The following is a 27,227-nucleotide window of genomic DNA, read 5'->3' on the forward strand; positions in this document are numbered from 1 at the left end:
AGAACTAAGGTGAAATCTTTCTATGTTCATAGTTATATCTGCCATTCTGTTGTCTACATTTTTTCTTGTTAGAAGTAAGGTAGAACATTGTGCATCAGTCTCCTAATGTCAGTGTTATTATATGTTGATACAAAGATATTCTTCCACAATACTAAAGGACTTCATCATGTTTTCTGTGTGCACCTAAATAATTTACTTTTTGAGATCAATGCCAATATTTCATCTGCACTCTTTGGACAGGCATAGAATTGGGGGCATATGATGGAAGTGTATACTGTAAATAGAAGACAGAAATAAGTAAAGGAATGTAAATAATGAGTTAAAAATATCGAACCAAGACAGATCTCGCAACAGTGGGTTCAAGTTGGAAAAATTTGGATTTATTAAGGATGTAGGAAAGCATTGATTTGGTAATAGTGTTGTGGATGAGTGGAGCAAGCTCCCGAGTAGAGTCACTGAGGCAAAAACCTTGAGTAGCTTTAAAACTAGGTTAGACAGGTACATGAGTGGGTGTGGGTGGGTGAGTTGGACCTGTTTAGCTTGGGCCAGTGGGCCTGCAGCAGTGCTTCCTTCTTAAGTGAGTGTGACTTGGGCCTTCTTAGCATGGGCCAGTAGGCCTGTTGCAGTGCTTCTTATGTTTTAATAATCATTGGAAAGAGGGAGGTAAAGGAGGTTTTGTGTGCGAGGGGCTTAGACTACCAGCTAGCATGCATAAGTGTGTTAGATGGGAGCAAGTAGAGGCAAATGGCTTTTATGACTTGATGTGCTGTTGGAGTGGGAGCAAGGTAACATTTATGAAGGGATTCAGGGAAATCGGTTAGCCAGACTTGAGTCCTGGAAGTGGTAAGTACAGTCCCTGCACTCTGAAGGAGGGGTGGAGATATGTTGCAGTTTTTGAGCTATAGTATCTGCACACCTTTGGCAACAGTGATGAGGTGAGTGATGATGAAAGTGTTTCTTCATTTTTTGGGTCACCCTGCTGTGGTGGGAAATGGCCAATGTGTTAAAATTCATTCTCAAAGTAATTAATTTTTAAACACCTTTCTTTCATCAGCTCACTGACTACACGTGCACTTCTTGTTCTGTGGTTGTCCTTTCTACCCTGTGCCTCCTGCACACTCAACATTGTTGAATGGTTGCACAGGTGTTTCTCACTAAAGAGGCCTGAAGATCAATTCTCAAGGTTATTTTATAATAATCATGTTTGTCTCATGTTTCCTTAATTGTAATTTATTTTAATATGCACTGTGATGAGAGGCTGAAAGCCATAATGATGCTCATGCTGGCCAGTAGGTGGAAAAGAGGAGACATAACATCATGACATGAGCAGTCAGATTTTTTATTATCTGCATCAGGGATAATGAGGAATCAGTTTTAAACTGAGAGGAAAATGGGGGTAAAGGTATATATGCGCTAGGAATTTTTTCTTCACATACAGAGTGGTACTCTATGGGAATGTGGAGAAGAATCCTTCCTCCATAAGCCATGCTTATCGTAAAAGGCAACTGAAATGATGATAGTAAGGGGCTAGTAACCCCTTCTTTATAAATTAATAAAGGGTAAAAAAAAGAAAAACTCATTTCTTCTTTTTCGGGTCACCCCTGACTCGGTGGGAGACAGCCAGTGTGTTAAAAAAATACAGAGTTATGGTAGATCAGTGGAATGAATTACAAGAGGATGTACAGTAAAAAGTGCTTTAACGATTGAATTTTTTTTTAAATTATAAGATGAACAAGTTATTGAAGATAGAACACTATGAGCATAGCTCTACTCCTGTAACTGCCAATAGGTGATTGTAAATAGATAATTACAGCCTCTCCTCACTTAACGACGGAGTTCCGTTCCTAAGACTACGTCATTCAACGAATTCGTCGCTAAGTGAGGAGGATACTATAATGATAGTGGGTTTGTGTCATCCATCTTTGATATTGTTTTAATGTCACCTTTGCACCATTTATAACATTTCTGGTATATTTTTAAATGTTTATACAGTAGTGTACTGTATATTGAAATAAACAGAATAGAGGAAATCAGCTCTTATATACATTATTTAGGTATAAATACTGGTCAGAGAGCCTGTCGTAAGTCCAAGGCGTCAGTAAACGAGTACGTTGTTAAGTGAGGAGGGACTGTACTAGTTTCATTTATATGTTCCTTACTATTCTTTCCTCATCCATTTTTACATGTTTTATCCCATATTGTTAAAAAACACTCTTGACCTCTTTCCTATAAAGACGTGTATTTTTGGCTTTCATGTTTTTATTAAAAAAATCAGTCCAGAAAGGTGAATATTTTAGATATGTTTTGCCAGTAAAAAAATACTATAAGTATTGTGGTGCCAACACTGTTATATGGGTGTGAAGCATGGGTTTTGAATGTTGCAGTGAGGAAGAAGCTGAAGGCAGTATAAATGTCGTGTTTAGGGGTAACGTGTGGTATGAATATTATGCAAAAAATTCTTGAGTTTGGAGAGTAGGAGGTGTGGAATTACAAAATGTATTATTCAGAAGGCTGAGGAAGGGTTGTTGAAGTGGTTTTGGATATTTAGAGGGGATGGAGAAAAATAGGATAACTAGGAGGATGTATAAATCTGGGGAGGAGGGTAGGAGGGAACGGGTCACTAGGAAAGGCTGGAGGGAATGGGTAAAGAGGTTTTGAGTGAGCATGTTAGGAAAGATTTATGTGAGCATATTAGGAGAGATTGGAGGGAAGTAGTTTGTATGATTTGGCATGTTGTTGAAGTGTGGGCAAGGAAGCCTTTATGAAAGGATTTAGGGAAACCACTTAGCCAGACATGAATCCTGGTGGGACTGTGGATTAGAGGGTCATCTGAACTGTGATGTTCGTGCCCTTCTTGCAGAACTGTAATTAAATGAGTAACAGTGAATGCGTTTTCTTTTTTGTAGGGAACCCCATCTCGGTGGGAGATGGCTGGAGTGTTAAAAAAAAATCAGGAAATGTAAATTTATGTTTGTCTTGAAATTAATTGTATCCTCATATTTTACATGTTACATTGAGTTCTTTGCTACAATTGGACAATCTGTAACTACAGGCTTTTTTTTTTGAGGAAGCTTGTTTAGTAAACCTCATTTAAATTAGGTCTCAAATTTGTAATAAAATTTATTACATTCCTTAGTCATGCTCTGTATCAGCACGATGCTGCTACCCGTGTGATCGCTCGTCTTAACAAGGAAGTAACTGCCGCTCGTGAGGCCTTGGCAACACTCAAACCCCAGGCTGGTATTGCACCAGCTGCCCCTGCTGGACCTACAATTGTAAGTTAATGCCTTCCTGATTTATTAATGCCTGCCATTTTAAGTATGTTGTTTTTATTTGTATGAAAGAATTATTTTAGAATTTCACCAAATTACTAATTTTATAAGCATACTTAAATTTACAAATGAAAAATTTAAGTGATATCAGTGCTAAAATCACACTTTTCATTTTAATTAAAACTAATATTATTATTATTTTGGTGTCATTACCACCGGGAAAAGTTTCTCTATCATTTCATAGTTTTTTTTTTTTTTTTTAATTCTTCGACACTGATAGCAAGTTTGTGAGCAGGGGTCTTGACAGTGAAAGGGTTAAACAAGTTATAAAATGGAAGAAGATAGTTAGGAATAGACCAATAAGCAAATGCTGAAGATAAATATAAGATAAAGATAAGATAAGATAAGATTTCATTCGGATTTTTAACCCCGGAGGGTTAGCCACCCAGGATAACCCAAGAAAGTCAGTGCGTCATCAAGGACTGTCTAACTTATTTCCATTGGGGTCCTTAATCTTGTCCCCCAGGATGCGACCCACACCAGTCGACTAACACCCAGGTACCTATTTGCTGCTAGGTGAACAGGACAACAGGTGTAAGGAAACGTGTTGAAATGTTTCCACCCGCCGGGAATCGAACCCGAGCTCCCGCTTCACACACGGAGGGCCCGGGTTCGATTCCCGGCGGGTGGAAACATTCGACACGTTTCCTTACACCTGTTGTCCTGTTCACCTAGCAGCAAATAGGTACCTGGGTGTTAGTCGACTGGTGTGGGTCGCATCCTGGGGGACAAGATTAAGGACCCCAATGGAAATAAGTTGGACAGTCCTCGATGACGCACTGACTTTCTTGGGTTATCCTGGGTGGCTAACCCTCCGGGGTTAAAAATCTGAACGAAATCTTATCTTATCTTATCTTCTTATCGCTATACAGAAGCATGTTATGCTAATTTAGAGCTATTTTGGATGACTATGCAAGTGAAAGTTGTGATTTATGAATATATATATCTTTTTCTTAACCCTTTCACTGTTGGTGATGTATAGGTACGGCTTACAAGCCAGTGTCAGTAACGCATTAATATGCCAAAATTCTAGCTGTATCAAATCTTGCGGGAGAAAGCTGGTAGATCTACATTTGAGAGAATGGGTCTGCGTGGTCAGTGTGTGCAGTATAAAAAAATCCTGCAGTAAGTAGTGCATAATGAGAAAAAAAAAACTGACCGTGTTTTTGGTTTAAAACGCCGACTTTGAGGTGTATTTTTGTAGGGTATTTATGGCTGTATTCTCGTTATCTTGGTCTCATTTGATAGAATGGAAGATATATTACAGAAATAGAGATGATTTTGATTGGTTTCATAATGAAAAGTAACTTGAAATTGAGCTCTAAGTAGCAGAAATGTTCGATTTTTGCCGATGTTCAAGAGTAAACAAATGACGTCACCTTTCAATGTGTGTCCAACTGGCCAGTTTGATACACAGTCACGAATGGGTTGACATTATTTATACAATTATTGTAATAATGTAGTAGTCTCAGTAGTAGTAACCAGTTACCAGTCTCAGTAGTAGTAACCAGTTACCAGTAACCTGTCCGTTGACTCAACGACCAACCGTCTTGAGTCACGGTCTTTCATATTGTGCTGAGCTGACACTATTTCAAAAGACCCACTACGGGGTACTGGCCAGCCGGCTAGTCAGTATTACGAGTGTGAGCAAGGAGATAGGTAACGGCTGCGGGCTCTGTCCACATAACAGTAATTATACGTAATAACAGCCTACGTGAGTATTTCTACCCTAATCCACGTATCGAACTCCCACATGATAAATGCTGTTATGTGGACAGAGCCCGCAGCCGTTACCTATCTCCTTGCTCACACTCGTAATACTGACTAGCCGGCTGGCCAGTACCCCGTAGTGGGTCTTTTGAAATAGTGTCAGCTCAGCACAATATGAAAGACCGTGACTCAAGACGGTTGGTCGTTGAGTCAACGGACAGGTTACTGGTAACTGGTTACTACTACTGAGACTGGTAACTGGTTACTACTACTGAGAGTAGTCTGCATAACAGTAAATCTTCTATTTTTTGTGTGAATAAAAATTCAAAATGGAAAACAAGAGTAATATGAGGGGCCTAGAGACATGGCTAATAAACAGAGAAAATTTTATTTTAGTGCCAATAATGTCTGCATTGTTTATTCTGGACCCTATTTTGAAATTGGCATCTTTTGAAATTTGTGTGAAATTGGCAAAATTGCCAATTTCTGACCACTTTATTGGGTAGTTGAAATCAGTAAATGGGCAGTTTCTTGTACTCAGTCAATAGAACAAATGGAGTTCTCTAGCGAAATAGCTATGAGTTTGGTCAACTGGGACAATGGAATTGGCTGAAAATAAGACTCAAAGTGGGTGAAATCGCTGATGCGTATATATCGCTGAGACTGCTAACTTTGCGAGAGCGTAATTCCGTAAGTTTTCCATCAGCTTTCGTACTTTTGGTGTCATTACCACCGGGAAAAGTTTCTCTATCATTTCATAGTTTTTTTTTTTTTTTTTTAATTCTTCGACACTGATAGCAAGTTTGTGAGCAGGGGTCTTGACAGTGAAAGGGTTAAACAAGTTATAAAATGGAAGAAGATAGTTAGGAATAGACCAATAAGCAAATGCTGAAGATAAATATTGTACAGCAAATTTTTTTTATTTATTTTTTTTCAACACATCAGCCGTTTCCCACCAAGTCAGGGTGACCCAGAAAATAGAAAAACCCAAAAAGAAAGAAAAAACTTTCATCATCATTCAACACTTTCACCATCACTCATACATAATCACTGACTGGTTATCCTCGATCCCTTCACGGAATATTACCTTGCTCACTCCAACAGCTCATCATCTCCCAAAATTCATTTATCTCCACACACTTCTAACATACTCACACATGCCTACTGTATGTCTAAGCCCCTTGCACATAAAGCCTCTTTTACCCTCTCTCTCCATCCTTTCCTAGGATGACCCCCCACCCCACCTTCCCTCTACTATAAATTTATGCACCCTCCAAGTCATCTCATTTTTCTCTTTCCTCTCGGAATGGCCAAACCACCTCAACAATTCCTCCTCAACCCTCTGGATAATACCTTTAGTAACTCAGCATCTTTTCCTAATCCCCACACTACGAATTCTCTGTATAATATTTACGCCACACATTGCCCTCAGATACGACATCTCCATTGCCTCCAGCCTCCTCCTTGCTGCAACATTCACAATCCATGCTCCACACTCATATAAGAGTGTTGCCACCATTATACACTTGACCCATTCTTGCAATTTGACTATGTACATTAAAAAGCAATTTTGTGGTTAACTGACAGGCTGCTACAGCTGAAGCTGGTGGTGCAGCAGATGTACCAAGTGAAGGTGCAGGGCTGACAGAGGAAGTGGTGGCCCGCCTGCAGGACACTGCTACAGTGTTGACACAGGAACGTAAACGACGTGGTCGCACAGTTCCTGAGGGACTCACTCCAGCAGAACAGATAAGGGGTTTCACCACCCTTGCGTCTCACCCTGTAAGTAATAAATACTATCCTTCCAATAACCTTTGAAGGTTTTAAATGCTCTGAACTAAGTTTCATAGATTTTTAAGTAGACTTCATGAATTTTAATTAATGCAGTAGTTATTCTGGACTTGTGTTATTAGAAATAGATGCTCCTGACAGTTTAGTAGGCATAAATTAAGATGTAGTATGAGAATAACAGATAGGAAAATAGGTACTGAAGATGCATTTTTATAAGGAGTAAAAAAACCAAGGATATAAGGATAATATTTTTTTATCTTTGACAAGAAATGCAATTTATTTCTTATAAAGTGACTGCCTATGATTAGAAATCACTAAATTGCTAAAATGGCTACCTAGTATTAGTATTTATTTTGAACATCAGACACTAAATAATCAGTGAGGGAATAACACACTTGCTGGTGCTTGAGTTTTCCTAACACACATCACTCGCTCATACTTCTCTCTGATCATGTTACTGATGAGTCTTTGGTTGTTCCTGTAGGCTGTATGTGCATCAGTATTGTATACCATTTCTCTTCATGTGCATAGGGCTAAAATTGTAATTTTAAACTGGAATTTTACTCCCATTTTTGGGCTTATGCTAATGCTTATGAGGATAGCACAGTAATGTTACTCTTGCTGTGCATCCTGATTCCTCAGGTAAGCAAGATAATGTATAAAACCTGTGAAAATTTCCATAACTCTTGATGTATGTCCACACACTTTAACCTGCACATCCATTACTTGGCCATCTAGTAAAATTTTGAACAGAAAACTTTTTACTATTAATTCAGGAGAAAGATTCATCTGGGAAATTGGGAAATAGATAAATGGATAGATGCTATCCATAATTTTAGTTTAAATAAAGAAAGATTTATGCTTTATTTGGAAAGTGATTATTTGAAGGCTATAAAAATAAACTGTAAATGGACCTGCTAGCAAAAAGTAATGATAATGTGCCTTTTACTGAGAAAAATATCCAAAATTTCATACAATATTCCCATGGTTGACCGCAGCAATTTAAGAAACGAATGTATTCATCATATTAACCTTTCTGGCAAATAGGCATATGCAAATTAGTGTCCTGTCCAGAATTATTTATTCATAATAGATTAATATACTTTCTAACCGTGAGACATTCATGGGTAGTCTGAAAGAATTCAGATTGATGGTTACTGTGTTGACCTGTTCCAAATGTAGCTAGCCTAATTAAAACCCAAGACCCCTCAAGTCTGTCAAAATATTGCTTGTTATTTATGATGCAAAGCAAAATAAATGGATTACATAAGTGATTAGCAACTAGTGTTTTGAGGTCATGTTCTGCATGAAGCCAGGCAGCATACTAAGAAAACAGGACTCTAAAACCAAGAAAATACTATTACTTGACAAATGTTCAAAATAATTGTTTTTAATGCACTGGCCATCTCTCACTAAAGCACGGTGACCTGAAAAGAAAATATAAGGTTTTTTCTTTTTCTTCTTCTTCTTTCAACAAACTGGCTGTATCCCACCAAAGCAGGGTGGCCCAAAAAGTAAAGCGAAAGTCTCTCTTTTTAACCCAAGTAATGTATACAGGAAAAGGGGTTACTAGCCCCTTGCTCCCGGCATGTTAGTCAGCTCTTATGACAAGCATGGCTTACAGAGGAAGAATTCTTCTCTACTTTCCACTAAGTAATAATATTTTTATTTTATAATATATAGTTATGTTATCTCTTATATACTAGAGTTCTTTTAAAAAGCCTATATTCCACTCACTATTTTGGGCAAGTCTTCATCTAACAGTTTTTGAAATTGGGTTAGTTAATTATATTAACAATTCATTGGCAATGTAATAACAAAAATGGCCAACTTTAGTTATTAAATCTGAAAAGATATTTTGTAGCTGAAGCTACATTAACAAAAAGCACTTATTACATTTGTACAATGGAATGGCTTCCAAGATATAAGACCTCGAGCTTCCCCTGCTGCTGTAGCTAAAATAGACTATTACATGAATGCATTTCATATGTTTTAGAAATATAATACATGTATATATGATGTTTACACTCATTAGGGAAGTGGAGCAGAATTCTTCCTCCGTATGCCATGCATGTCATAAGAGGCAACTAAAATGCCTGGAGCAAGGGGCTAGTAACCCCCTTCTCCTGTAAATATTATGTACTAAATTTAAAAAGGGAAACTTTTGTTTTTCTTTTTGGGCCATGCTGCCTTGGTGGGATATGGTCAGTTTGTTGGAAAAAACAAAATTATTATAATAAAAAAGTTAAGAAGTTGGTCTGCTAATTCTAAAATAAAAAAGCAATGTGGCAGATGTTGCAAGTAGTATATGGAATAGGTAGTAAGTTATTAAATACTGTAAAGATTTTTTATGAGGATAGTGAGGCTCAGGTTAGGGTCTGTAGGAGAGAGGGAGATTACTCCCCAGTAAAAGTAGGTCTTAGACAGGGATGTGTAATATCACCATGGTTGTTTAATATATTTATAGATGGGGTTGTAAAAGAAGTAAATGCTAGGGTGTTGGGGAGAGGGGTGAAATTAAATTATGGAGACTCAAATACAGAATGGGAGTTGACACAGTTACTTTTTGCTGATGATACTGTGCTTATGGGAGATTCTAAAGAAAAGTTGCAAAGGTTAGTGGATGAGTTTGGGAGTGTGTGTAAAGGTAGAAAGTTGAAAGTGAACATAGATAAGAGTAAGGTGATGAGGGTATCAAATGATTTAGATAAAGAAAAAATGGATATCACATTGGAGAGAGGGATTATGGAAGAAGTGAATGTTTTCAGATATTTGGGAGTTGACTTGTCAGCAGATGGGTTTATGAAGGATGAGGTTAACCATAGAATTGATGAAGAAAAAAAGGTGAGTGGTGCGTTGAGGTGTCTGTGGAGACAAAAAAACGTTATTCATTGAGGCAAAGAAGGAATGTACGATAGTGGTACCAACACTTATATGGGTGTGAAGCTTGGGTTGCAAATGCTGCAGTGAGGAGGCGGCTTGAGGCAGTGGCGATGTCCTGTCTAAGGGCAATGTGTGGTGTAAATATTATGCAGAAAATTCGGAGTGTGGAAATTAGGAGGAGGTGTGAAGTTACTAAAAGTATTAGTCAGAGGACTGAAAAGGGGTTGTTGAGGTGGTTTGGTCATTTAGCGAGAATGGATCAAAGTAGAATGACTTGGAAAACGTATAAATCTGTTGGGGAAGGAAGGCAGGGTAAGGGTCATCCTTGAAAAGGTTGGAGAGAGGGGGTAAAGGAGGTTTTGTGGGCGAGGGGCTTGGACTTCCAGCAAGCATGTGTGAGCTTGTTAGATAGGAGTGAATGGAGACGAATGGTTTTTGGGACCTCATGATTTGTTGGAGAGTGAGCAGGGTAATATTTAGTGAAGGGATTCAGGGAAACAGGTTATTTTTATATAGCCGGACTTAGAGTCCTGGAAATGGGAAGTACAATGACTGCACTTTAAAGGAGGGGTTTGGGATATTGGCAGTTTGGAGGGGTATGTTATATATCTTTATATATGCTTCTAAACTGTTGTATCTGGGCGCCTCTGCAAAGACAGTGATTATGTGCGAGTGAGGTGAAAGCGTTGAATAATGATGAAAGTATTTTCATTTTGGGGATTTTATTTCTTTTTGGGTCACCCTGCCTCGGTGGGAGACAGCTGACTTGTTGATTTTTTTTTTCAGGGTTTGCACAGTGCATCAGTACCTGGCATCCTTGCTGTGGATGTGCATCAGAAAGACACAAGCAAGATAGTCACCGGTGGTAGTGATAAGAATGCTACTGTTTTCAACAAGGACACTGAACAGGTTGGAATAACTGTTTATTAACTTCATTTGTTTGGCAGTACTAGTAATAAGATATACCACCTCCAGAATTTTCAATCCATGATTCAGTTATCAAAGCAACCTTAGCTAAATGTGATTGTTCACTTGCAACAGTTGATTGACTAGAAACTGAAACCTCAGAAGATGATCACTTGCTTTTATACTGAATGTAAGTGCATAGCATGATGAACATAGTTACGCATACTGTTAATTTTCAAATCCATTGTAAAATTTCTCATAAGGATGAAGCATTGATTTACAGTCGTAACTCAAGTGAGACACGGTATTCTTGTTATCTTAAAAATAAGGTAATGTGGTTTTCTTCGCTTTTTGCTGTTATTGTAAATGAAATTGTGTAAAACAGTAATTCTTGTTTAGTGATAATGTGCGAGTGTGGTGAAAGTGTTGAATGATGATGAAAGTATTTTCTTTTTTGGGGATTTTCTTTCTTTTTTTGGGGTCACCCTGCCTCGGTGGGAGACGGCCGACTTGTTGAAAAAAAAAAAATATTGTTGTGGTTACTTTGAGAACACAGTACCTACATACTGCTTGAAATATATTGACATGAAGGTTTTAAGGGCTTGAGAATCCAGCAGTCATGGTTGAGTTTGTTAAACCAGAGGGAAAACCAGTTAGCTAATCTTGAGTTCTTTAAGTGGGAAGGACGTTGCCTGCAATCCCGAGGATTGGTAATACAGTAGACCGTCGTTTAACATGGTAGTTATGTTCCTGAAAATGCTGTTAGTCAAAACTGTGCTAGACAAACTGAAGAACTTGGGGAGAAAAATAGGGTTATGTTCCTGGGAGTCCAAAAAAAGGCAAACAGCTTTTTTTTAGGCCAACAGATCTTACAAAAATAAAAGTGAATAAGTAATTGTAGTTCATTGTCGTGATGTATTATGTTGTTTTTACTGCATAAGATTACAAATGCAACATAAATAAGAGTATTTCTTACCTTAAATTGTGGGTGCTGGTGTTTGTGGATGATTGTGAAGAGTGAGGAGAGTTATGCTGTGGCCCTACTGGGCTGAGGTGGATGATAGAGGTACTGGTACTGAAGTTGATGGTTGTACTGGAGTGTGCATAAATTCTGTAAGGGATTTCTGTTCTGTTTTTCCTTACAGTATATTATACAATTGATTGTAAGGCATCAGCTGCTCTAGACACCATTTCAGGGTCCTCTTCAATGAAAAAGTCTAACTTTAAGTCATTCAGTAAGTCATTCAAGTCATTCAGTCAAGTTAGTCAGTCAGTCAGTCAAGTCAGTAAATCAGTCAGTCAGTCAAGTCAGTAAGTCAGTCAAGTCAGTCAGTAAGTCAGTCATCACACAATCACACAAACTCATGTATACCTCATTCTTTTTTTGTACAAAATGACGCTTCATTCCGGCTACAGGCTATCTCTTGTCTAACATCTCTATTTTCTTCGTTAATTCTGAGACATATATGCTTAAACCTTTTCTTGCAACTTTCATCAACACTTGTATGCCTACTGGGTGCCATGATTGCTTGGCAGATTTAAGATCTGGCAATTAATACGTATCTAAACAAACACAGCGAGCTACTGGAACGGGTTCGTCCAGCACATGTATGAACCGAACTGAAGGCTGGGAGGGTGGTTGAGATGGCTGATGCTGGCGGGGGAGTGCGGTAAGTCTCTACTGTTGACTCAGTGGTGTAACCCACAGCCCAGTCCAGCCCGCCCCGTGGGCAACCGCGCACTCAAAATTTTTTCCCCTCCCACAACCGTGTTAAATTAATTTTACGAAGTGTCAAACAAAAATATGCAGCAATTCTTCAATTGTGCTATAACCAAAATGTGCCATACAAAACCGTGTTAAACGACAGTCTACTGTATATTGAAGTGGCGGTTGTGTTAAAAACTTGGGAATCTGAAATAGTGTTATATATATGTAACCCTTTAATCATGTGTATTTAAATTTCATGAAACTGTGTATTTTGATGCACATTTAAAACTGAGCAACTGTGCATGAATACTCGTCATTAACCCTTAAATGGTCCAAACGTATATATACGTTTTTTCAACATCTGAAAGTATGTAAAAAATGTAATCTTTTTTTTTTTTTTGTTTTACATGTGAAAACGTGTAAAAAAACTTTTATCTACATTTTTTTTGTTATATTTGAAAATATGTAAAAAAAAAGTAGATCTACTTTTGTAGCACTACGAATTTGAACGTCGATCTGTTTGGACCGTTTAAGGGTTAAGTTAATATCTCACTACTATACAGATAGAATAAAATGCATTATGTACTTAATCTTGCAGGTTGTTGCCATCCTGAAAGGGCACACAAAGAAAGTAACTTGTGTGGTGTATCATCCAACAGAGGACACCATTATAACTGCCTCACCAGATACTCAGGTCTGTTATGATATAATAGTGTTGTTTTTAATTGTATAGTGTAAACAGGAAAGGAATCCAGGAGATATCAATGTGATGTCGAATCTTTTTAATGTGTACTACTGTTTTTTACCTCAGTGACTGTCGTCTGCCAAGACAGGGTGACCCAAAGAAGGAAACACATTAACCATCATTCATTCATTACCAGAAGTGAACTGACATCTCATTTTAGATTATCCTCCAACTGCAACATCCCCACCCTTCCTTCAGAGTGTTGGCACTGCCCTTCCCACCTCCAGGATGAAAATCCAGCTGACCAATTTCCATGCCCCCTGTCATAAATATTTCCTTTCACACCCTCCAACAGCACGTCAATTAAAAACCACTTCTCTCCAGTCACTCATGTCTAACATGCTCTTACTAACCCGCTTACTACCCCTCCTACCTTCCACCTCAGATTTATAACTCTTCACCATCCTATCCCTCTACCCTCTCTACAAGTCCAAACCTCCTCAACAATCCCTCTTCATCTTTCTAAATTATGCCCTTAATGAACTCACATCGTCTTTTAAACTCTATACCAGTGGTTCTCAACCTGTGGTCTGCAGACCCCTGGTGGTCAATGAACTAAGTTTAAAATTTCAGGAGGCTGCAGTGCAAAATGTTTGATTACAGTAAGGCCGATAAAGAAAACTTTTACATCTCTGCTGCCTTTAGCCTCATCCTCACTTCAGCTTTCAAAACCCATGCCTTACAGTCATATAAGTATAGGTATCACTATACTCTCGTTACATTCCCATTTTTGACTCTGTAGATAAACTTTCTTTTCATAGTTGCCTCAATGCAACACCCACTTTTTTTTTCCTCATCTGTTTTATGGTTCACCTTGTCTTTCATAGACCCATCTGGTCACATGTCCACTCCCTAATATCTAAATACACCTGTTTCTTCCATACTCTCTCCAATTTGATATTCAGTCTATCATTGCCTAAACTTTTTTGTTATCTTCATCACCATTCTTTTTTATATTTACTTGTAATTTCCTTCTTTTGCATTCCTTCCCAAATTTATCAACTCTCCTTTGCAACTTGTCTTCAGAAATCCCCCAAAAGAAATATGTCTTCATCAAAGAGCAGCTGTGATACCTGTCACTTTGTATCATGTCCAACATCTTTTAATCTCACATCTCTTCCCAACACACTAGCATTCGTTTCTTTTGCAACCCTTCTGTAATTATGTTAAACAACCGTGCTGACATCACACATCCCTATCTAAGTCCTACTTTCACTGAGAAAGAAAAGAACACTGTAGTACCTGAGTATATATGTTCTGACTCTGGAATAATTCTGTTCAAAAATGTAATATTTAACCTCTTAACTTTGGCAGGTCCTTCATTTTTAACTAACCTATGTGTGTATGTATAACACATTTTATTACAGCTTGCAAGAGCTTACTTTTCTAAATAGATCTACAAAAAGGAAACTGTAATTAAAAAAAGATTAGCTGTCTTATAGTGTGTTGAAGATGAAAAATCATCGCTTATTAGCAATAGTGTACTAAATGCACAAAGCAATACTTACATCTTACAATTTATTGATGGCAAATTATGATTGTCTTTCAGACTATTCCTTGTTTTCAGTGTCTAACACTTTGTACACTTGTTTGTTAGGATGGTATTTAACCCTTTCAGGGTCCAAGGCCAAAATCTGAAGTCACGCACCAGTGTCCAAGAAATTTTGAAAAAAAAAAAATTATTTTTTCTTACAGAATTAAAGAGCATATTTTTGTGAAGGTAATAAAACAAAAAAAATTAGAATCTGATCAGTACTTACCGAGATACAGTGCCAAGAAGTTTGTAGAAAATGATGTGGTGGCGGCAACATCGACGAATTCCACATACGCGTATTATTTTATTTTGTTGTTTTAGTTGTTTTTTCTTTTCTTTTCCAATTTTTTTCTATTCCTACTAACATTTGGGGCCTGAGAGACCAATACTGTATATAATTGATATATATATACTCACTGTATTGAACACAATAACCGCACTAAAGTTATTATCATATTATTGTTTACCACTGTTGTTTATTACAATAAACATGCACAAATATTGTATAATACTAATGTTCTATCACATATTTACATATTTACAATCACTGGACATGGTTTTAGAACTGCTGGAGCTTGTGGAACTCCTTGAAACAAGGCACCATGCACAGAGGCACCTTACATTCCTCACACATAAACCGAGTGTCTTTGCGTCTTTGTTGCCGTCGTTTTGTTTGTGCACAGACAATGCATCTCTTCTGAGCAAATTTCTTTTGAGTTGAAGGAAGCTGTATTATGAAATGATCACCTTCTTTCCTCAAACGCTTGGGTATTTTTTTTTTTATTATTATCACACCGGCCGATTCCCACCAAGGCAGGGTGGCCCGAAAAAGAAAAACTTTCACCATCATTCACTCCATCACTGTCTTGCCAGAAGGGTGCTTTACACTACAGTTTTTAAACTGCAACATTAACACCCCTCCTTCAGAGTGCAGGCACTGTACTTCCCATCTCCAGGACTCAAGTCCGGCCTGCCGGTTTCCCTGAATCCCTTCATAAATGTTACTTTGCTCACACTCCAACAGCACGTCAAGTATTAAAAACCATTTGTCTCCATTCACTCCTATCAAACACGCTCACGCATGCCTGCTGGAAGTCCAAGCCCCTCGCACACAAAACCTCCTTTACCCCCTCCCTCCAACCCTTCCTAGGCCGACCCCTACCCCGCCTTCCTTCCACTACAGACTGATACACTCTTGAAGTCATTCTGTTTCGCTCCATTCTCTCTACATGTCCGAACCACCTCAACAACCCTTCCTCAGCCCTCTGGACAACAGTTTTGGTAATCCCGCACCTCCTCCTAACTTCCAAACTACGAATTCTCTGCATTATATTCACACCACACATTGCCCTCAGACATGACATCTCCACTGCCTCCAGCCTTCTCCTCGCTGCAACATTCATCACCCACGCTTCACACCCATATAAGAGCGTTGGTAAAACTATACTCTCATACATTCCCCTCTTTGCCTCCAAGGACAAAGTTCTTTGTTTCCACAGACTCCTAAGTGCACCACTCACTCTTTTTCCCTCATCAATTCTATGATTCACCTCATCTTTCATAGACCCATCCGCTGACACGTCCACTCCCAAATATCTGAATACGTTCACCTCCTCCATACTCTCTCCCTCCAATCTGATATTCAATCTTTCATCACCTAATCTTTTTGTTATCCTCATAACCTTACTCTTTCCTGTATTCACCTTTAATTTTCTTCTTTTGCACACCCTACCAAATTCATCCACCAATCTCTGCAACTTCTCTTCAGAATCTCCCAAGAGCACAGTGTCATCAGCAAAGAGCAGCTGTGACAACTCCCACTTTGTGTGTGATTCTTTATCTTTTAACTCCACGCCTCTTGCCAAAACCCTCGCATTTACTTCTCTTACAACCCCATCTATAAATATATTAAACAACCACGGTGACATCACACATCCTTGTCTAAGGCCTACTTTTACTGGGAAAAAATTTCCCTCTTTCCTACATACTCTAACTTGAGCCTCACTATCCTCGTAAAAACTCTTCACTGCTTTCAGTAACCTACCTCCTACACCATACACTTGCAACATCTGCCACATTGCCCCCCTATCCACCCTGTCATACGCCTTTTCCAAATCCATAAATGCCACAAAGACCTCTTTAGCCTTATCTAAATACTGTTCACTTATATGTTTCACTGTAAACACCTGGTCCACACACCCCCTACCTTTCCTAAAGCCTCCTTGTTCATCTGCTATCCTATTCTCCGTCTTACTCTTAATTCTTTCAATTATAACTCTACCATACACTTTACCAGGTACACTCAACAGACTTATCCCCCTATAATTTTTGCACTCTCTTTTATCCCCTTTGCCTTTATACAAAGGAACTATGCATGCTCTCTGCCAATCCCTAGGTACCTTACCCTCTTCCATACATTTATTAAATAATTGCACCAACCACTCCAAAACTATATCCCCACCTGCTTTTAACATTTCTATCTTTATCCCATCAATCCCGGCTGCCTTACCCCCTTTCATTTTACCTACTGCCTCACGAACTTCCCCCACACTCACAACTGGCTCTTCCTCACTCCTACAAGATGTTATTCCTCCTTGCCCTATACACGAAATCACAGCTTCCCTATCTTCATCAACATTTAACAATTCCTCAAAATATTCCTTCCATCTTCCCAATACCTCTAACTCTCCATTTAATAACTCTCCTCTCCTATTTTTAACTGACAAATCCATTTGTTCTCTAGGCTTTCTTAACTTGTTAATCTCACTCCAAAACTTTTTCTTATTTTCAACAAAATTTGTTGATAACATCTCACCCACTCTCTCATTTGCTCTCTTTTTACATTGCTTCACCACTCTCTTAACTTCTCTCTTTTTCTCCATATACTCTTCCCTCCTTGCATCACTTCTACTTTGTAAAAACTTCTCATATGCTAACTTTTTCTCCCTTACTACTCTCTTTACATCATCATTCCACCAATCGCTCCTCTTCCCTCCTGCACCCACTTTCCTGTAACCACAAACTTCTGCTGAACACTCTAACACTACATTTTTAAACCTACCCCATACCTCTTCGACCCCATTGCCTATGCTCTCATTAGCCCATCTATCCTCCAATAGCTGTTTATATCTTACCCTAACTGCCTCCTCTTTTAGTTTATAAACCTTCACCTCTCTCTTCCCTGATGCTTCTATTCTCCTTGTATCCCATCTACCTTTTACTCTCAGTATAGCTACAACTAGAAAGTGATCTGATATATCTGTGGCCCCTCTATAAACATGTACATCCTGAAGTCTACTCAACAGTCTTTTATCTACCAATACATAATCCAACAAACTACTGTCATTTCGCCCTACATCATATCGTGTATACTTATTTATCCTCTTTTTCTTAAAATATGTATTACCTATAACTAAACCCCTTTCTATACAAAGTTCAATCAAAGGGCTCCCATTATCATTTACACCTGGCACCCCAAACTTACCTACCACACCCTCTCTAAAAGTTTCTCCTACTTTAGCATTCAAGTCCCCTACCACAATTACTCTCTCACTTGGTTCAAAGGCTCCTATACATTCACTTAACATCTCCCAAAATCTCTCTCTCTCCTCTGCATTCCTCTCTTCTCCAGGTGCATACACGCTTATTATGACCCACTTCTCGCATCCAACCTTTACTTTAATCCACATAATTCTTGAATTTACACATTCATATTCTCTTTTCTCCTTCCATAACTGATCATTTAACATTACTGCTACCCCTTCCTTTGCTCTAACTCTCTCAGATACTCCAGATTTAATCCCATTTATTTCCCCCCACTGAAACTCTCCTACCCCCTTCAGCTTTGTTTCGCTTAGGGCCAGGACATCCAACTTCTTTTCATTCATAACATCAGCAATCATCTGTTTCTTGTCATCCGCACTACATCCACGCACATTTAAGCAACCCAGTTTTATAAAGTTTTTCTTCTTCTCTTTTTTAGTAATTGTATACAGGAGAAGGGGTTACTAGCCCATTGCTCCCGGCATCTTAGTCGCCTCATACGACACGCATGGCTTACGGAGGAAAGATTCTTTTCCACTTCCCCATGGACAATAGAAGAAATAAAAAAGAACAAGAGCTATTTAGAAAAAGAGAAAAACCTAGATGTATGTATATATATATATGCATGTGCGTGTCTGTGAAGTGTGACCAAAGTGTAAGTAGGAGTAGCAAGATATCCCTGTTATCTTAGCGTGTTTATGAGACAGAAAAAGAAACCAGCAATCCTACCATCATGCAAAACAGTTACAGGTTTTTGTTTCACAGTCATCTGGCAGGACGGTAGTACTTCCCTGGGTGGTTGCTGTCTACCAACCTACTACTGGGTATATTGTGATGAATTCGAGGACCATGTTGTATTGCAGGTGTTGTTGCCTGGTACTTCATTATGAGTTGTCTGACAACAGACAAACAAAATTCACCATACGGTGGTCTGTTACCAGTCTTTATTTGGTACATATTATATGCATTGAGCATTGAAATGTCCATGAGATGGAAGAAAAGTTTCATGTACCACTTGTAACTCTTACGAACACAGTCAACAAAACCAATCTGCATGTCACACTTGTCAACCAAGCGCATGTTTTGTGTATAATCAATCACTGTCACTGGTTTTCGAATACGTTCATTGGTCACTCGATCAACTTTGCCACTGTCTTGCATTTCATTACGGTGAATGGTTGTCAACAATGTGACATCTCGTTTGTCATGCCACCGTAATGCCATGATGTCATTGGCAGTAAACACCTGCACGTCATCACCACGAACACCTGCGTTGAGCCTGGGCATATGTTTACGATTAGAACGCACTGTGCCACACACATCTGTCTTGTTCACTCGCATGAAATCACTGAGTAATGGGCTTGTGTACCAGTTATCGGTATATAATGTATGGCCCTTACCAAGATAAGGTGCCATCATGTTTCTCACTATGTCACCTGATATACCCAATAACATTTTGGTATCTTTCAATGTTTTACTACCCGTGTATACAACAATATCCAACACCAGGCCACTGTCACAATCACAGAGTACAAACAATTTTATACCAAAGCGGTTCCTCTTGCTCGGTATATACTGCTTGAATGACAGTCTACCTTTGAACAAAATCAAAGACTCGTCAATTACAAGATTCTTGAATGGATAAAAGTATATCCTGAACTTTTGTTTGAGATACATGAAAACATTTCTAATCTTGTATAACCTGTCACTTCTGTCAGGCCTGGTTTTGTCAGAGAAGTGCAACATACATAACAGTAAGATAAACCTGTTCACTGGTATTATTTCACTGAAGGATGGGGTACAAATTAGCCGATCTGTGGACCAGTATGCTTTTATATTATGCTTATAGACGTGAGGCATAAGCATTATTGTTGCAAAAAGCAAATACATTTCTGCAACAGTCGTCTCTTTCCACCTGTGTAGTCTTGACTGTGGTGATAAGATCGTATTTGCCATGGTGTACTGAAAATACTTATTACTTTCCCTGACAATAATTTCCATCAATGGCTGGTCAAAGAATAATTCAAAGAATTCCAGTTCATTGGCCGTGGTTCCAAGGGGACAGGTAGGTAGAATTCCACTTTGCGAGTCATCAAAGTGGTGAGGGCTGGGAACAAAATTGGGATTTTGCTGCCAATCCCAGATACGGTTTGCTGGTGGATACTGGACATCATAGGCTGGTTGTACGGGTGGTTGTGGCGGGCTGGTGGGTGACGCTCCGCTTTGTCCTTGAACTGACGAGTCAGCAGCGTGGGTTCCCGCGTGGCACAGCGAGTCACGCATGGCGGTGCCACTACCACCACCAGCCCCACTAACACCATCCACTGATGTCTGTGGCCCATCCATGCCAAGTGTAGCCACATCATCCTCACTATCACTACCTAAAACGGGTGTAGGGCCACGGGATGTACTCCGGGATGTACTCCGTCCCCTGGGCACAGCATAGGGTACACTACCCGAGCGCATGCGGCGGCGGACATACCGACGCTTCACTGGTGAATATGTTTCCTCACTATCACTACTCGAATGATCGTCGAGCGCAATAAAATCACAATCCACGTCAGAATCATCGTCATTACTGAAGTCAGAGGCCAGGCCACGGGAAAATATTAGTTTTCTCTTACGTTTAGGAACACCCGACGGTGAGTCACGAGTGCCCACACCAGAGGTAGAAGGTCGAGGATCGTCGGGGTTTTCTGCACTATTATCGATATCCTGGTCATTATTTTCGGTCACTAACTTATCAAAGCCGTAGAATTCGTCTTCATTTCCACTTCCATCAGTGTCAGAACTATCAGACAGGAAGAGGAGAGTCCCAATTTTCCGGGGAGTGAGAGCTGACTTGCGACGAGGCATGGTGAACAAGGGTGACTGAGCCGGCGTTCCCACAATGCTATACAGGCGCCTAGATTTTTTGTTTACGGCGCACACCCACGGCGCAGACCCATTCTCTCATATGTAGGCCTATGAGCGCTTTCGCGCTAAATTTGACGGCGCTAGAATTTTGGCGTAGATCTACGGTTTGGACACTCACCGACCAGCCGTAGATCTATGGGACGGACCCTGAAAGGGTTAAGTACTTGAAACTTGCGATGTGTTGTTTTCATGAGCATGTGGCACTAGAAGTGCTGTTGCTATAAAAAGGTACTACATCTCGGCAACACTAGTGTCATTTCACTGTCAGAGTCGAGATTTCAATGAAACAATTGTATTAGCCAGTGTGTACTGGTAATAGCTGTTTGTCTGAGCTACAATAATCTTCATAAACATTTCATCAAAAAATATTTGGTAATAATAAAGTTACTGTAATTACAAGGTTTATTTAGGTTTTATGTACAGTACATATAACATAAATACATATAGTGGTACCTCGAGTTACAAACTTAATTCGTTCCAGAAGGCTGTTCAAGTGCCGATACCGAACGAATTTGTTCCCATAAGGAATAATGTAAATTAGATTAATCCGTTTCTGACCCCCAAAAATACACTTACAAAAGCACTTACAAAAATACACTTGCATACTTATTCGAGTTGGGGGCTGTTCGAAACTTGAGGTACCACTGTACAGTGGACCCTCGTTTTTTGTAAGCATTAGAAGTCGTAATTTTCGAAAATCATAACTTTTTTCGTCAAAATATTGACTCGCAAATTGTCATTTGACTCTCAAATAGTCGTTTGTCCCAGACGCGTATGCACGGCCCTGAGCAGCCCCACACTCCATTCACAGCCAGTGTGCCATTGTTTATCAGCGAGTGAGGACGATCCCATGAGTTCATACGATACATTTCGTAATACTGTTCCACTCGTTTTAGAGTTTGCAACTGCTAAATAAACCACCATGGCTCCAAAGAAAGCTCCTAGTGCCAGGCCTTTGGTAAAGAAGGTGAGAAACACGATAGAATTCAAGAAAGAACTCATAGCAAAAGTACCAAAGCAGAGGAGGAAGAGAGAGGGGAGAATGCACCTTCTTCACTGATTCAGTGATTCTACGATATGTACTATACTAAAGCAGCACGAGTCAATAAAGGCACAGCCAGCAATAAATTGTAACATTAACAGTGTAGCAAGTAAGTTAAGCGATTAATCGATAGAAAAAGGACAGCACGACCCTAAGTCCTCCAATGTTGTTGGAGTTATACAGTGGACCCCCGCATAACGATCACCTCCCAATGCGACCAATTATGTAAGTGTAATTATGTAAGTGCATTTGTACGTGTATGTTTTGGGATCTGAAATGGACTAATCTACTTCTGAATATTCCTTATGGGAACAAATTCGGTCAGTACTGGCACCTGAACATACTTCTGGAATGAAAAAATATCGTTAACCGGGGGGTCCACTGTATAGGGCTACTGACAACACCACCGCCCTCCACCACCACTATGTATGGCTTATGGTCTCAGTGGCCCTTATACACCCAACAACAAAACACAACATCACTCGTGACATACGTAATGACATTTTTTTATATGTTATATTTTCTATGTTATTAATATTGTTTATTATATCATATTAGATGAATTGTGATAGATAAATAAGCCACCCTGCCTCGGTGGGAGATGACCGACTTGTTGAAAAAAAAAAAAAAAAATAAGCCATAGAGTTGATATTAGTGTCATATTGAAGGACTATCTTGTCCTGCCTCTAAACACCCCCTTGCTGCTGCCACATTTCCTGACATACATAATGACATATTTTATTCATACACCAACAAGAGTCTTCAATAAAGTTTTTTTTTTTTTTTTTATAACAAGTCGGCCGTCTCCCACCAAGGCAGGGTGACCCAAAAAGAAAGAAAATCCCCAAAAAGAAAATACTCTCATCATCATTCAACACTTTCACCTCACTCACACATAATCACTATTTTTGCAGAGGTGCTCAGAACACAACAGCTTAGAAGCATATACATGTATGTATAAAGATACACAACATATCCCACCAAACTGCCAATATCCCGAACCCCTCCTTTAGAGTGCAGGCATTGTACTTCCCATTTCCAGGACTCAAGTCCGGCTATATAAAAATAACCGGTTTCCCTGAATCCCTTCACTAAATATTACTCTGCTCACACATCAACAGATCGTCAGGTCCCAAATACCATTTGTCTCCATTCACTCCTATCGAACACGCTCATGCATGCCTGCTGGAAGTCCAAGCCCCTCGCCCACAAAACCTCCCTTACCCCTTCCTTCCAACCTTTTCGAGGACGACCCCTACCCCGCCTTCCTTCCCTTACAGATTTAAACGCTCTCCATGTCATTCTACTTTGATCCATTCTCACTAAATGACCAAACCACCTCAACAACCCCTCTTCAGCCCTCTGACTAATACTTTTATTAATTCCACACCACCTCCTAATTTCCACACTCCGAATTTTCTGCATAATATTTACACCACACATTGCCCTTAGACAGGACATCTCCACTGCCTCCAACCACCTCCTCACTGCTGCATTCACAACCCAAGCTTCACACCCATATAAGAATGTTGGTACTCCTATTCTTTCATACATTCCCTTCTTTGACTCCATAAGTGTGATGTTATTATTGTTTTATTCTTCATGTCTCATTGTTTTCTGTGTATGTAAATCTGCATTTCATGTTACAAAAAAAAAATATTTTTTAGTTAATACTCTTGGTCTGAAATGGGTTAAAATGGTTTCGCAAATCATCAATTTCACCATTAGTCACACTCTCTGGAATGGAATAATTACGAAAAACGAGGGTCCACTGTAATTGTTTTTACAGTGGTAATGAGGGCATACATTTAGAATTATCCATTTAGAATTATCCAAGGCTAAGTGAATAAAGTCTAACAGTGTGACTTCTTGTCCCATGATATTGGTCAGTTTGTCTGAATATCACTGTTAATATCAAATTGTAATAATTTTGGAACAAATAAGACATCATCCTACCAGTTACAAGGTGTTCCCTTGTAACAAAAATCCAGTTGTGTACATGTCCTAATGTGACAGTTATCCCACACTACACTGTGAACCTACTTTGACTAGGAGTTTTTTCCCTAAACATGAAATGGTGGTAGGTGACCCAAACAGTTCAGCTGAGGTGTGAAATGTCAGCGGGTGGCATGTTTGAACACACAAAAATTGTGTATACATGTTACTCAGCTGTTGTTACCTACTATATTGCTAGAAGAATAGTTGTATTTATACCCATATTGGTGCTCTTTGAAAAAATTTAGTGTTTTATAGCTGTTCAACCAGTCTTTCTTATAAGCTTAATTGGTAATTTGTGCTTTATATGCATTAAGGACACTATAGTTCAGGGCTTCCTGCTCATTTCATTTGAAGATCAGTTTCTTGTTTGTATGGTAGGTCTGCTGTTAATATTTATTAAAGGGTTTTTTGTGTTCACTTTTTAATGAACTAGTTCACAAATTTGTTATTAGTCTGCAAATCTAATATTATATTGCTTGTCATTTGTATTCTGATACTTGTAGGATTCTTTCAGATCCGTGTATGGAATGTAGGCACTTCCCAGACTCTTCAGCTGATCCGTGCTCATGATGGACCTGTCACAGGATTGTCTCTTCACGCTACTGGAGACTACCTGCTGTCAGCCTCCCGAGACCACAACTGGGCATTCTCAGACATAAGGACTGGTCGTGTATTGTGCAAGGTTAGACTATTTCAAGTTCAACTGGTTTGTAGAAGGGGTATTTGAGGACATATCATGCATTGCTTAATATATATAAATCCTTTTTGTTTTTCTGTTGTTTTATTGCATTGTCTATTCCAATGTCCACCAAATAAATTTTTCTGAGATAATTTCCTTTTAAATTCCAATCATTTATTTATTTATTATCACACCGGCCGATTCCCACCAAGGCAGGGTGGCCCGAAAAAGAAAAACTTTCACCATCATTCACTCCATCACTGTCTTGCCAGAAGGGTGCTTTACACTACAGTTTTTAAACTGCAACATTAACACCCCTCCTTCAGAGTGCAGGCACTGTACTTCCCATCTCCAGGACTCAAGTCCGGCCTGCCGGTTTCCCTGAATCCCTTCATAAATGTTACTTTGCTCACACTCCAACAGCACGTCAAGTATTAAAAACCATTTGTCTCCATTCACTCCTATCAAACACGCTCACGCATGCCTGCTGGAAGTCCAAGCCCCTCGCACACAAAACCTCCTTTACCCCCTCCCTCCAACCCTTCCTAGGCCGACCCCTACCCCGCCTTCCTTCCACTACAGACTGATACACTCTTGAAGTCATTCTGTTTCGCTCCATTCTCTCTACATGTCCGAACCACCTCAACAACCCTTCCTCAGCCCTCTGGACAACAGTTTTGGTAATCCCGCACCTCCTCCTAACTTCCAAACTACGAATTCTCTGCATTATATTCACACCACACATTGCCCTCAGACATGACATCTCCACTGCCTCCAGCCTTCTCCTCGCTGCAACATTCATCACCCACGCTTCACACCCATATAAGAGCGTTGGTAAAACTATACTCTCATACATTCCCCTCTTTGCCTCCAAGGACAAAGTTCTTTGTCTCCACAGACTCCTAAGTGCACCACTCACTCTTTTTCCCTCATCAATTCTATGATTCACCTCATCTTTCATAGACCCATCCGCTGACACGTCCACTCCCAAATATCTGAATACGTTCACCTCCTCCATACTCTCTCCCTCCAATCTGATATTCAATCTTTCATCACCTAATCTTTTTGTTATCCTCATAACCTTACTCTTTCCTGTATTCACCTTTAATTTTCTTCTTTTGCACACCCTACCAAATTCATCCACCAATCTCTGCAACTTCTCTTCAGAATCTCCCAAGAGCACAGTGTCATCAGCAAAGAGCAGCTGTGACAACTCCCACTTTGTGTGTGATTCTTTATCTTTTAACTCCACGCCTCTTGCCAAGACCCTCGCATTTACTTCTCTTACAACCCCATCTATAAATATATTAAACAACCACGGTGACATCACACATCCTTGTCTAAGGCCTACTTTTACTGGAAAAAAATTTCCCTCTTTCCTACATACTCTAACTTGAGCCTCACTATCCTCGTAAAAACTCTTCACTGCTTTCAGTAACCTACCTCCTACACCATACACTTGCAACATCTGCCACATTGCCCCCCTATCCACCCTGTCATACGCCTTTTCCAAATCCATAAATGCCACAAAGACCTCTTTAGCCTTATCTAAATACTGTTCACTTATATGTTTCACTGTAAACACCTGGTCCACACACCCCCTACCTTTCCTAAAGCCTCCTTGTTCATCTGCTATCCTATTCTCCGTCTTACTCTTAATTCTTTCAATTATAACTCTACCATACACTTTACCAGGTACACTCAACAGACTTATCCCCCTATAATTTTTGCACTCTCTTTTATCCCCTTTGCCTTTATACAAAGGAACTATGCATGCTCTCTGCCAATCCCTAGGTACCTTACCCTCTTCCATACATTTATTAAATAATTGCACCAACCACTCCAAAACTATATCCCCACCTGCTTTTAACATTTCTATCTTTATCCCATCAATCCCGGCTGCCTTACCCCCTTTCATTTTACCTACTGCCTCACGAACTTCCCCCACACTCACAACTGGCTCTTCCTCACTCCTACAAGATGTTATTCCTCCTTGCCCTATACACGAAATCACAGCTTCCCTATCTTCATCAACATTTAACAATTCCTCAAAATATTCCTTCCATCTTCCCAATACCTCTAACTCTCCATTTAATAACTCTCCTCTCCTATTTTTAACTGACAAATCCATTTGTTCTCTAGGCTTTCTTAACTTGTTAATCTCACTCCAAAACTTTTTCTTATTTTCAACAAAATTTGTTGATAACATCTCACCCACTCTCTCATTTGCTCTCTTTTTACATTGCTTCACCACTCTCTTAACTTCTCTCTTTTTCTCCATATACTCTTCCCTCCTTGCATCACTTCTACTTTGTAAAAACTTCTCATATGCTAACTTTTTCTCCCTTACTACTCTCTTTACATCATCATTCCACCAATCGCTCCTCTTCCCTCCTGCACCCACTTTCCTGTAACCACAAACTTCTGCTGAACACTCTAA

The 27,227-nt window shown here is 39.4% G+C and overlaps 1 protein-coding gene across 5 annotated transcripts in view; it reads left to right on the top strand.

The window, feature by feature from the left end:
* The window catches only part of Prp19 (pre-mRNA processing factor 19), a 57,106-nt gene that overhangs the window by 9,137 nt on the left and 20,742 nt on the right, over nucleotides 1-27,227 (top strand). For all 5 annotated transcript variants that reach the window (XM_070087006.1, XM_070087004.1, XM_070087007.1 and 2 more), the window contains exons 3-8: nucleotides 1-9; nucleotides 3,137-3,275; nucleotides 6,630-6,824; nucleotides 10,503-10,625; nucleotides 12,929-13,024; nucleotides 24,623-24,790. The exon at nucleotides 1-9 is cut by the window's left edge and continues 133 nt beyond it. In XM_070087006.1, the coding sequence (XP_069943107.1) occupies nucleotides 1-9; nucleotides 3,137-3,275; nucleotides 6,630-6,824; nucleotides 10,503-10,625; nucleotides 12,929-13,024; nucleotides 24,623-24,790 (730 nt within the window). The remainder of the gene's footprint in view (nucleotides 10-3,136; nucleotides 3,276-6,629; nucleotides 6,825-10,502; nucleotides 10,626-12,928; nucleotides 13,025-24,622; nucleotides 24,791-27,227) is intronic.

This window comes from Cherax quadricarinatus, chromosome 20 (genome assembly GCF_038502225.1).
Source record: "Cherax quadricarinatus isolate ZL_2023a chromosome 20, ASM3850222v1, whole genome shotgun sequence".
In the NCBI taxonomy this organism is placed as follows: Eukaryota; Metazoa; Arthropoda; class Malacostraca; order Decapoda; family Parastacidae; genus Cherax; species Cherax quadricarinatus.